This window comes from Catharus ustulatus, chromosome 3 (assembly GCF_009819885.2).
Source record: "Catharus ustulatus isolate bCatUst1 chromosome 3, bCatUst1.pri.v2, whole genome shotgun sequence".
Classification (NCBI taxonomy): domain Eukaryota; kingdom Metazoa; phylum Chordata; class Aves; order Passeriformes; family Turdidae; genus Catharus; species Catharus ustulatus.
In genome coordinates, this window is record NC_046223.1 from 119,608,941 (window position 1) to 119,620,275 (window position 11,335).

Sequence of the window (11,335 nt, forward strand, 5' to 3'; positions counted from 1 at the left end):
TGGTGACACGGGGGTGGCACGGGGGTGACACAGGGTGACACGGGGGTGGCACGGGGGTGGCACGGGGGCTGACAGGGGTGACACGGGGGTGACACAGGGTGACACGGGGCTGACAGGGGTGACACAGGGTGACACAGGGGCTGACAGGGGTGTCCCTGTGCCCGTCCCCGTGCCCACCCCACATCCCTGCGCCGCAGAAACGCCGGGAGCGGGAGATGCAGCAGGAGATGCTGCTGAGGGACGAGGAGACCATGGAGCTGAGGGAGACCTACACGTCCCTGCAGCAGGAGGTGGAGATCAAAACCAAGAAGCTGAAGAAGGTGAGAGCATGAGGGGTGGGGTCAGGGACAGGGACAGGGATGGGGATGGGGTCAGGGACAGGGATGGGATCAGGACAGGGATGGGGTCAGGGACAGGGATGGGGTCAGGGGCAGGGATGGGGATGTCCCTCCCCAGGACAGGGCTGAGGTGCTGCTGCCCTGTCCCAGCTCTATGCCAAGCTGCAGGCTGTGAAGGCTGAGATCCAGGACCAGCACGACGAGTACATCCGCGTGCGCCAGGACCTGGAGGAGGCGCAGAACGAGCAGACGCGGGAGCTGAAACTCAAGTAGGTGTTTGTGGGGGGCTTGGGGGTCCCCTGGGCACAGCTGGGCCTGAAAAACTGCGTGTGCAGGGCAGAGGTGGAGTGTCAGAGCAGGGCTGGGGGCTCAGAGCAGGGCTGGGGGCTCAGAGCAGGACTGGGGGGCTCAGAGCAGGGCTGGGGGCTCAGAGCAGGACTGGGGGGCTCAGAGCAGGGCTGGGGGGCTCAGAGGCTCTGAGTGGGTGCAGAACTGGAGGGATTGACCCCACCCAGAGACAGGGAGAGCCGAGCCCTGCCCAGTGTCAGTGGTGGCACAAGGTGTGGCCACTGGGGACTGTGCACTGGGGGTGTCCAGGAGCTGCTGCCAAAGGGCAAAAACCAGAAAAATGTTTCAGGGAAAAGGCAGAAAATGTTCCAGCAGAAGCTGGTTCAGCAGTGCCTGAACCTGGGGGTGGCAGTGGTGGCTGGGGGCACCTGGTGACTGCTCTGGCCCCCACACCACCCTCACAGCAGCTCTGGAGGGCTCAGGGTGACCCAGCTCCCTGGAGCTCCCAGCTCTCCTGGCAGAGTTTTCCCTCCGGGAGCCTCCCACAGCTGCAGCTGCCGCTGCACCGCCCCCGGGGGTTTGTTCTCACTTCAAACACTCCTCTCTTTCAGTGTCTGTAACCCCGCAGTTATTTACAAGCACTTCAGCTTTTTCGGGGTGAAACAGTTCCACTACAAATAGGATTCCATCTCCAGCTTTGCCCCTTCTCTCTGCCACAGTTCTGGCTGGAAGCCACAGCTCACTGATACATCTCCTTGCCTCAAAACAGTTTTTGACAGCTGCTTGACTTGTCCCCAAAAACACGGGAAAAAAGATTCCCACTGGGGTCCACTTGGCATCGTTGAGCTTTCCTTGATTTTCAGGTTGGGCAGGGGGGAGCAGGCATGGGAAGAGAGGAGAGGAGGGAGGGGGTCCTGGTCCTGCCTGGAGCCCCAGAGCTCCTCTCTGGTGCCCATCCCCTCCTGCCTGTCCCCTCTTGCCTGTCCCCTCCTGCCTGTCCCTCCTGCCTGCCCCCTCCTGCCTGTCCCCTCCTGCCTGCCCCCTCCTGCCCATTCCCTCTCTGTGGCTGCATTGCTTCAACCCCTCCCCTTCCATCACATTTTCATCCTCTGGATGTTTCTTCCCCCTGTGATGTCTCCTTCTCTTCCTGCCTTTCCTCTCCCCCCTCAGAGCTGTTTTCTGTCTCCTGTCACATTAACCCCTTCCTCTCCTGCCCCTGCTCCATCCCTCAGGTACTTGATCATCGAGAACTTCATCCCTCCCGAGGAGAAGAACAAGATCATGAACCGCCTGTACTTCGACAGCGACGAGGACCAGTGGAAATTCCAGCCACTGGTTCCCACTGGAGGGTATGGCCCTGTGTCCCTGTGTCCCTATGTCCCTATGTCCCTGTCAATGAGCACAAATGGCCCCAGGGCTGGGGGGTCGGGGACTCTGGGAGGTGCCCATGGATGGGAATCCATTCCAAGCCCAGCCCCATGGAAGGGCCTCCCTTCCCTGGCTGATGCAGCTCCCTCTGTCCCCTCTGTCCCCTCTGTCCCTCAGTCCCTGCCCTGAGGGTTCACATTCCCTGTCCTTGTGCCCCAGGAACAGCTCCCAGATGAAGAGGCGTCCGACCTCGGCCGTGGGCTACAAGAGGCCCATCAGCCAATACGCCCGGGTGGCCATGGCCAGGAGATCCCACCCCCGCTTCCGGGTACGGAGGGGACACTGCTGGGGACACGGTGGGGAGGAGGGGGGTGAGCGGGGTGGAGGGATGAGGGATGGATGGATGATGGATGATGGATGGATGGATGGATGGATAGATGATGGATGATGGATGGATGGATGGATGATGGATGGATGGATGGATGATGGATGATGGATGGATGATGGATGGATGGATGGATGGATGGATGATGGATGGATGGATGATGGATGGATGGATGGATGGATGGATGGATGGATGATGGATGGATGGATGGATTGATGATGGATGGATGATGGATGGATGGATGGATGATGGATGGATGGATGGATGGGGATGGATGATGGATGGATGGATGGATGGATGGATGATGGATGATGGATGGATGGATGGATTGATGATGGATGGATGATGGATGGATGGATGGATGATGGATGGATGGATGGATGGATGATGGATGGATGGATGGATGATGGATGATGGATGATGGATGGATGGATGATGGATGGATGGATGATGGATGGATGGATGGATGGATGATGGATGGATGGATGGATGGATGATGGATGATGGATGGATGATGGATGATGGATGGATGATGGATGGATGGATGGATGATGGATGGATGGGTGATGGATGGATGGATGATGGATGATGGATGGATGGATGATGGATGGATGGATGGATGGATGGATGGATGATGGATGGATGGATGGATGATGGATGGATGGATGATGGATGGATGATGGATGGATGGATGGATGGATGGATGGATGGATGGATGGATGATGGATGGATGGATGATGGATGATGGATGGATGATGGATGGATGGAGGGATGGATGATGGATGGATGATGGATGGATGATGGATGGATGATGGATGGATGGATGGATGGATGATGGATGGATGATGGATGATGGATGATGGATGGATGATGGATGGATGATGGATGATGGATGATGGATGATGGATGGATGATGGATGGATGGATGATGGATGATGGATGGATGATGGATGGATGGATGATGGATGGATGGATGATGGATGATGGATGGATGGATGGATGGATGGATGGATGGATGGATGATGGATGGATGGAGGGATGGATGATGGATGGATGATGGATGGATGGATGATGGATGGATGGATGGATGATGGATGGATGGATGATGGATGGATGATGGATGGATGGATGGATGGATGGATGATGGATGATGGATGGATGATGGATGGATGGATGGATGATGGATGGATGGATGATGGATGGATGATGGATGGATGGATGGATGGATGGATGGGTGATGGATGGATGGATGAAGGCAGACAGTGAGTGGATGGGTGGAAAGATGGATAACACTGGGACAGAAGATGGAGTAAACCAGCTCACAGGGATCTGGGCTACCCCAGTTTGAGCTCCCAGCTGCAGTCCTGGAGCTCCTGCCTCTCTGGCTCAGGCAGCTCCTGCTATTGGGAGAGCCAGAGCAGAGCCTGGAGCGAGCCCAGAGCCCAGAGCCCAGAGCCCAGAGCCCAGAGTGGCTGTGCCAGGGCAGCAGGGGCAGGATCCCAGTGCCCAGCAGCTCCCCCAGCAGTGGGGTGCCGGAGCTGGAGCTGTGCTCTCCCCACGGGGACTCCCCACGAGCTGGCTGTCCCTGTGCCCTGGGCAGGCTGAGAACATCATGTTCCTGGAGCTGGACCTGTCCCCCCCGGCCATCTTTGAGTTTGAGCGCAGCAGGGACGCGGCGGAGCAGGACCCGCGGGCGCTGCACCTGGAGAGGCTGATGCACCTGGACAGCCTGCTGGAGCGGCCGGCGGCCTCCCGCGTGCGCAAATCCCGCTCCTGGTCAGTGACAGCCTGGGGACACGTGGGGACACGGGGGTGTTGGGGCAGCAGAGGAGTCACAGCAGAGCTGGAGAGGCCCTGTCCCACCGGGGCTGACCCTGCCCTTGAGCTGCTGGCTGTGGTCAGTTTGAAATGCTGCTGGGGAGCTCTGTGCTGGAGCTGGAGCTGCTGCAGAGAGCCCAGAGGAGCCCCAGAGCTGCTGCAGGCACGGAGCCCCTCTGCTCTGGAGCCAGGCTGGGAGAGCTGGGGGTGCTCACCTGGACAGGAGAAGGATCCAGGGAGAGCTCAGAGCCCCTGGCAGGGCCTGAGGGGGCTCCAGGAGAGCTGCAGAGGGACTGGGGACAAGGATGGAGGGACAGCACACAGGGAATGGCTCCCAGTGCCACAGGGCAGGGCTGGGTGGGATCTTGGGCAGGAATTGTTCCCTGGCAGGGTGGGCAGGGCTGGCACAGGGTGCCCAGAGCAGCTGGGGCTGCCCCTGGATCCCTGGCAGTGCCCAAGGCCAGGCTGGACACTGGGAACTGGGACAGTGGGAGGTGTCCCTGCCATGGCAGGGGTGGCACTGGATGAGCTGTAAGATCTCCCAACCCAAACCATTCCACAATTCTGTGATATATATTACTGCATATGATGATTCCTAAATCCCAGACCCAAGGTATCCACGCAGCAAGGTGCCCTGTGGTGCAGCCGCATAGTGACCTGGAAAAGGGCTGGATTTGGGGAGGGTGGGAAGGCAGGGCAGGGCAGGGCAGCACACCCAGAGTGTCTCTCTGTCCCCAGGTGCCAGACGCCGTGGTCGCTGCCATCCTCCACCACCCACGTGTCCCTGGCCTCCAGCTCCCCGTGTGCCGCCCCACTGCCGGCCCAGGAGTGACAGCCTGGACACCTCGGCTGGACTGAGCCCCCGAGGGCCGAGGGGGGCCCGGCCCGGCGGCCCCAGCTCATCCTCAGCTACTTTGTGTGTGTTTGTGCGAGACACGAAGGGCCCCGGGCCAGGGCGGCTGCCCCTCCCTCCCTCCTGCCCCTCCTCCACCCCCCTGATCCGGATCTGTCACTTTATTTATTTAACCTATTTATTTATGGAGAGGGCGACTCGGGGAGGCAGGATTTGAGCTCGGACTGATGGACATCCAGGCTGGCAGTGGGCACCGTGCTGAGCACCCCAGGTTTGAACAGCTCCCAGCGCTCCCTGCACTGCCTGGCACAGGGCTGGGCACGGGGACACCCCCCTGGCACAGGGCTGGGCACAGGGACAGCACCAGGACACTGCTCCATCCAGGCACGAGGGGCTTTGGCAGAAGCTGAGGCTGCCCTGGCCCCTGGTGCTGGCTTTGCTTTGCTGGATCCCAGGGAATTTGGAGATTTCTGCGTGGATTGGGACACTCTGTGGTGGCAGCGCTTGTCAGAGTCCCCCAGCCTGCATCAGCACTGGTGGCAGCAGGGACATCTCACCGACCGTGGGCACGGCTGTCACTCCAGGAGCACCAGCTCCATCCACAGGGCTTGCAGAGTCACCAGACCGAGTCACCCAAGCCCAGGCTTTGTCCCCTGTGCCACGCTCTGGGGACAGCCCTGACACCTGGCTCGCTCCCTGGCTGTGCTGAAACAGCAGGAGGTGAAATGTCCCTTCAGCAGCCCTGCAGAGCCTGGGAGCAGCACTGCCTGTGGAGCTCCGGGCTCAGAGAGGCTCCTTCCTGCAGCTACGGGCAACAGAGAAATGTGGGACAAGGAGGGGACACCGGGGCTGTGATGGCATCGCTGTCCCTGGACAATGGCACACGGAGGTCACCTCTGTCACCTCCTGGTTGGGACAAACTTCCTGGTGGGGTGGGGAGGACTGGGTGTGAATTGGTGATGGGTAAGAGGGGGACTCTGGGGGTTCAATCCTGCCCCAGCAGCTGCGGGCACAGGGACAGCGCTCGGTGTTCCTGCGGGATGGATCTCGGATGGGGGAGCTGCTGAAGAGCCGTCCTGGCAGTGCCAGCCCAGCAGCCCTGGTGTCCCTGGGATGGGGGAGCTGGGGACAGCCCTGTGTCTGGGGACATCCTGGTGGGTGAGGGAGAGATCCCTGGCTGTCCTGGGAGGAGACGGGTGAGGAAAGGGCCGGGCAGGGAGGGCAGCTCCCAGCAGGGCAGGTCGGAGAGGATTGCAGGTAGGGAAAGTGGCACAAAGAGAATTCCTTGGAGGGAGCCTGGAGCTCACACACTCCCTGCAGCTCACACAGCCCCTGGAGCTCACACAGCCCCTGGAGCTCACACACTCCTGCAGCTCACACACTCCTGCAGCTCACACAGCCCCTGCAGCTCACACAGCCCCTGGAGCTCACACACTCCTGCAGCTCACACACTCCTGCAGCTCACACAGCCCCTGGAGCTCACACACTCCTGGAGCTCACACACTCCTGCAGCTCACACAGCCCCTGCAGCTCACACAGCCCCTGCAGCTCACACACTCCTGGAGCTCACACAGCCCCTGCAGCTCACACACTCCTGGAGCTCACACAGCCCCTGGAGCTCACACAGCCCCTGGAGCTCACACACTCCTGGAGCTCACACACTCCTGGAGGTCACACAGCCCCTGGAGCTCACACACTCCTGGAGCTCACACAGCCCCTGGAGGTCACACACTCCTGCAGCTCACACACTCCTGCAGCTCACACAGCCCCTGCAGCTCACACACTCCCTGCAGCTCACACAGCCCCTGCAGCTCACACACTCCTGGAGCTCACACACTCCTGGAACTCACACAGCCCCTGGAGCTCACACACTCCTGCAGCTCACACAGCCCCCGGAGCTCACACACTCCTGGAACTCACACAGCCCCTGGAGCTCACACAGCCCCTGCAGCTCACACAGCCCCTGCAGCTCACACAGCCCCTGCAGCTCACACAGCCCCTGGAGGCACTGGGTGAGCTTTTAAGTCCAAACTAGTCTGGGGTTCCCTGATTCTGTGAAACACAGTGGTTGTGGAGCTGCTGCTTTACTTCATCATCTCCAGGAAAGCATCTGGGACTGGGGGTCAGGAAGCACAGACTCAGAATGAGGAGGAGCTTGGGGGGCCTGCAGGAATAGAATTTCCTCCCTGCCTTGTTTTCCAGCAGCCCCAGCTCCCCTTCAGTGGAGCAGCAGCTCCCAAAGTGATGAGCCAGTGACCTTCTCTGGCCTCCATTCTCACCCAGGCTGTGGGAAACAGCTCAGGAGCTCAGGGTGTCCCCAAATCCGGGTCACTCGGGGACATGGAGCATCCCAGGGAAGGTGGCTGTGTCCAGGGAAGGTGGCTGTGCCCAGGGAAGGGTGGCTGTGTCCAGGGGAAGGTGGCTGTGCCCAGGAAGGGTGGCTGTGCCCAGGGAAGGTGGCTGTGCCCAGGAAGGTGGCTGTGCCCAGGGAAGGTGGCTGTGCCCAGGGCAGGTGGCTGTCCCAGGGCAGGTGGCTGTCCCAGGGAAGGTGGCTGTGCCCAGGGAAGGTGGCTGTGCCCAGGAAGGGTGGCTGTCCCAGGGAAGGTGGCTGTGCCCAGGGAAGGTGGCTGTGCCCAGGGGAAGGTGGCTGTGCCCAGGGAAGGTGGCTGTGCCCAGGGAAGGGTGGCTGTGTCCAGGGGAAGGTGGCTGTGCCCAGAGAAGGTGGCTGTCCCAGGGAAGGTGGCTGTCCCAGGGAAGGGTGGCTGTGCCCAGGGGAAGGTGGCTGTGCCCAGAGAAGGTGGCTGTCCCAGGGAAGGTGGCTGTCCCAGGGAAGGTGGCTGTGCCCAGAGAAGGTGGCTGTCCCAGGGGAGGTGGCTGTGCCCAGGGGAAGGTGGCTGTCCCAGGGAAGGGTGGCTGTGCCCAGAGAAGGTGGCTGTGTCCAGGGAAGGTGGCTGTGCACAGGGGAAGGTGGCTGTGCCCAGGGGAGGTGGCTGTCCCAGGCCCTTTCCCACAGTATCCATGGGTTGTCCCCGTGCCATGACAAGGGACAGGCCCTGGCACAGCTCCAGCAGGACTCTGGTCACGGTGGGACCCTCTGGAATCCCTTCCAGCAGAGCGCAGGGGTTGGGATGGGGCACTTCCAGCAGCTGGGTCCGGAGCCTCCCGAGCCGAGCCCTGCCCCGGCGCTGCCGCGGAGCTGTCCCGGCACACACTGGGAGCTGTCCCGGCCCTGACTGGGAGCACTGGGAGCTGTCCCAGCCCAGAGTGGGAGCACTGGGAGCTGTCCCAGCACGCACTGGGAGCTGTCCCAGCCCAGACTGGGAGCACTGGGAGCTGTCCCAGCACGCACTGGGAGCACTGGGAGCTGTCCCAGCACACACTGGGAGCTGTCCCGGCACACACTGGGAGCACTGGGAGCTGTCCCACACACACTGGGAGCTGTCCCAGCACACACTGGGAGCTGTCCTGGCACACACTGGGAGCACTGGGAGCTGTCCCAGCCCAGACTGGGAGCGCTGGGAGCTGTCCCGGCACACACTGGGAGCTGTCCCAGCACACACTGGGAGCACTCGGGGTGTCGCTGGTGCCCGCTGTGTGTCGGTGCCGCTGGGTGTCCGTGTGTCCCGGCGGGGCTGTCCCGGGGACAGGGGCGGGGCTGGGCTGGGCTTTCCTTTCGTTGTTGTCGGGCTGTTCTTTTGGGGTTCAGGTTTGGCCGTTTTTCCGCGGGGAGGGGGGTGCGGGTCTGTTCCGGGGTCATGGACAAGGCGAGGGCCTCGATTAGGACCAAATTTTCGTGCCTGTTGCTCTGGTGATTTATTTAGAAATCAAAAGTTGACTGTGTGGTGGCCCATCCTTGTCACTCTATACATAGGAATATACAGGACATATTATATATATATATATATTATACATAGTGTGCGCAGGGCCGCTCCTGGCCGCACGGACACTCCGCACTGGGCTCCAGGGCAGCTCCGGCCCCGCGCCGGGAGCGCCCGCCGGGATGGCAACGACACAATAAAGGAATGAGCATCACTGCCAGGGCCTCGAGCCTCCTTGGCCGGGACACGGCGGGAGAGACAGCGGGAATTCTGCCCGGGTTGTGCTCCGGGACAGCGGGGACAGAGCCGGCACTGCCAGAGCGGGGACACGGGCACCGGGAAGGGACACGGCACTGGGAAGGGACACGGCACTGGGAAGGGACATGGACACTGGGAAGGGACACGGGCACTGGGAAGGGACACGGGCACTGGGAAGGGACACGGACACCGGGAAGGGACATGGACACTGGGAAGGGACACGGGCACTGGGAAGGGACAGGCACTGGGAAGGGACACGGACACCGGGAAGGGACATGGACACTGGGAAGGGACACGGGCACTGGGAAGGGACACGGCACTGGGAAGGGACACGGCACTGGGAAGGGACACGGGCACTGGGAAGGGACACGGGCACGAAGGGACGGGCACTGGGAAGGGACACAGCACCGGGAAGGGACACGGGCACTGGGAAGGGACACAGCACTGGGAAGGGACACGGACACCGGGAAGGGACACGGACACTGGGAAGGGACACGGACACCGGGAAGGGACACGGGCACCGGGAAGGGACACGGCACTGGGAAGGGACACGGGCACTGGGAAGAGACACGGGCACCGGGAAGGGACAGGCACAGCCCAGGGTGTCACACGGACACAGCTGGGGATGGAAATGGGGGATAGAAAAGGGGAACTAGAAAAGGAGAAATGGAAAAGAGGATCTGGAAATGGGGAAGTGGAGAAGGGGTAAGTGGGAAAGGAGAAATGGAAAAGAGAACTGGAAAAGGGGAGATGGAAAAGGGGAACTGGGAAAGGAGAACTGGAAAAGGGAACTGAGAAAGGAGAAATGGAAAAGGGGAAGTGGAAAAGGGGAGCTGGAAAAAGGGAAATGAAAAGGGGAACTGGAAAAGGGGAGATGGAAAAGGGGAGATGGAAAAGGGGAACTGGAAAAGGGGAACTGGAAAGGGGGAAGTGAACAATTCCTGCCCCAAATCCCACCCAGCCCTGCCCACCCTACAGGGAACAATTCCTGCCCAAATCCCACCCAGCCCTGCCCACCCTGCCAGGAACAATTCCTGCCCAAATCCCACCCAGCCCTGCCCACTCTGCCAAGGAACAATTCCTGCCCCAAATCCCACCCAGCCCTGCCCACCCTGCCAGGAACAATTCCTGCCCAGATCCCAGCCAGCCCTGCCCGGGGGCAGGTTCATTCCCAGCTCTGAGGGAGCTGAAGCCCTGTGGATGTGGCACTTGGGGACATGGTGGCCTGGGCAGTGCTGGGGGAGTGGTTGGGCTCTGCTCTCCCAGGGCTGTTCCAGCCCAAAGCACTCCCTGACTCCAGGCACGCTGGGATTTGTTCTGTTTCAGTTATCATGGAAAAGGTCACTTGTGATCAGGTGAGTCACAACAAATGCCACCAAACAGGGACTGAGGCTGCAGGAAGATGAGAGGTCTCCCAGAGGCACTGGGTGTCCCCAATCAGCTGGGTCAGGTTTGACTCCTGCAGAGGGAATTTGGTACAGTGGCCATGGAGCTGCCAGTGAGGGGGCTGAGATGTCACACAGAGGAGCAGGATAAACATGAGGAGAGCCTTTAAAATGGGGACAGGGGAACTTGAGGGGTTCTCTGCTCAATTTAACTTCACCTCCTGAAAGCACTGAATGGATCCATCTGAAAATCCTGGTGGGGGAACTTGTGAAGGTAACAACCAACATGGGCTGGCCCAAATAAATCCCAGCAAACCCCAGCAAAGCAGCTCCATGCTCTGCTGGAACAGCACACCCTGCAGCTGTGAGGGCACAGTCCGGGATGGAATGAGAGATCTGGTGACACTCTGACACCCTCCCTGAGGAGTCACTGCTGGGATCATGGCCAGCAGGGGTTCCTGAGTCCCTGTTCAGGATAAATCATGGCCAGCAGAGGTTCCTGAGTCCCTGCTGAGGATAAATCATGGCCAGCAGAGGTTCCTGAGTCCCTGTTCAGGATAACTCATGGCCAGCAGAGGTTCCTGAGTCTCTGTTCAGGATAAATCATGGCCAGGTGTGGTTCCTGAGTCCCTGCTGTCCCTCAGCTCCTGCAGCCGTGCCTGGAGTGTGCCTGCATTGCTGTGGCTCCTGCAGCCGTGCCTGGAGTGTGCCTGCATTGCTGTGGCTCCTGCAGCCGTGCCTGGAGTGCGCCTGCATTGCTGTGGCTCCTGCAGCCGTGCCTGGAGTGTGCCTGCATTGCTGTGGCTCCTGCAGCCGTGCCTGGA

General features: G+C 60.7%; 2 protein-coding genes across 2 annotated transcripts in view; both read left to right on the top strand.

The window, feature by feature from the left end:
• KIF3C (kinesin family member 3C) overlaps positions 1-6,437 on the top strand; it is a 15,376-nt gene extending 8,939 nt beyond the window's left edge. The window contains exons 3-8 of the mRNA XM_033055672.2: positions 198-320; positions 489-607; positions 1,859-1,975; positions 2,214-2,322; positions 3,980-4,155; positions 4,936-6,437. Of these exons, the coding sequence (XP_032911563.1) occupies positions 198-320; positions 489-607; positions 1,859-1,975; positions 2,214-2,322; positions 3,980-4,155; positions 4,936-5,029 (738 nt within the window). The 3' untranslated portion in view covers positions 5,030-6,437. The remainder of the gene's footprint in view (positions 1-197; positions 321-488; positions 608-1,858; positions 1,976-2,213; positions 2,323-3,979; positions 4,156-4,935) is intronic.
• LOC122149378 lies at positions 6,010-9,082 on the top strand. The gene is made up of 3 exons (XM_042779102.1): positions 6,010-6,013; positions 8,095-8,475; positions 8,550-9,082. The coding sequence occupies exons 1-3, from the start codon at positions 6,010-6,012 to the stop codon at positions 9,074-9,076; spliced, it is 912 nt and encodes a 303-aa protein (XP_042635036.1). The 3' UTR covers positions 9,077-9,082.
• Positions 9,083-11,335: the final 2,253 nt, after the last annotated feature.

Bases quoted from the DNA above. Each gene is read 5' to 3' on its own strand.
- LOC122149378 (XM_042779102.1), top strand. The intron at 8,476-8,549 runs CACACACTGGGA...GGAGCTGTCCCA, and splicing joins GAGCACTGGGAGCTGTCCCA to GCCCAGACTGGGAGCGCTGG.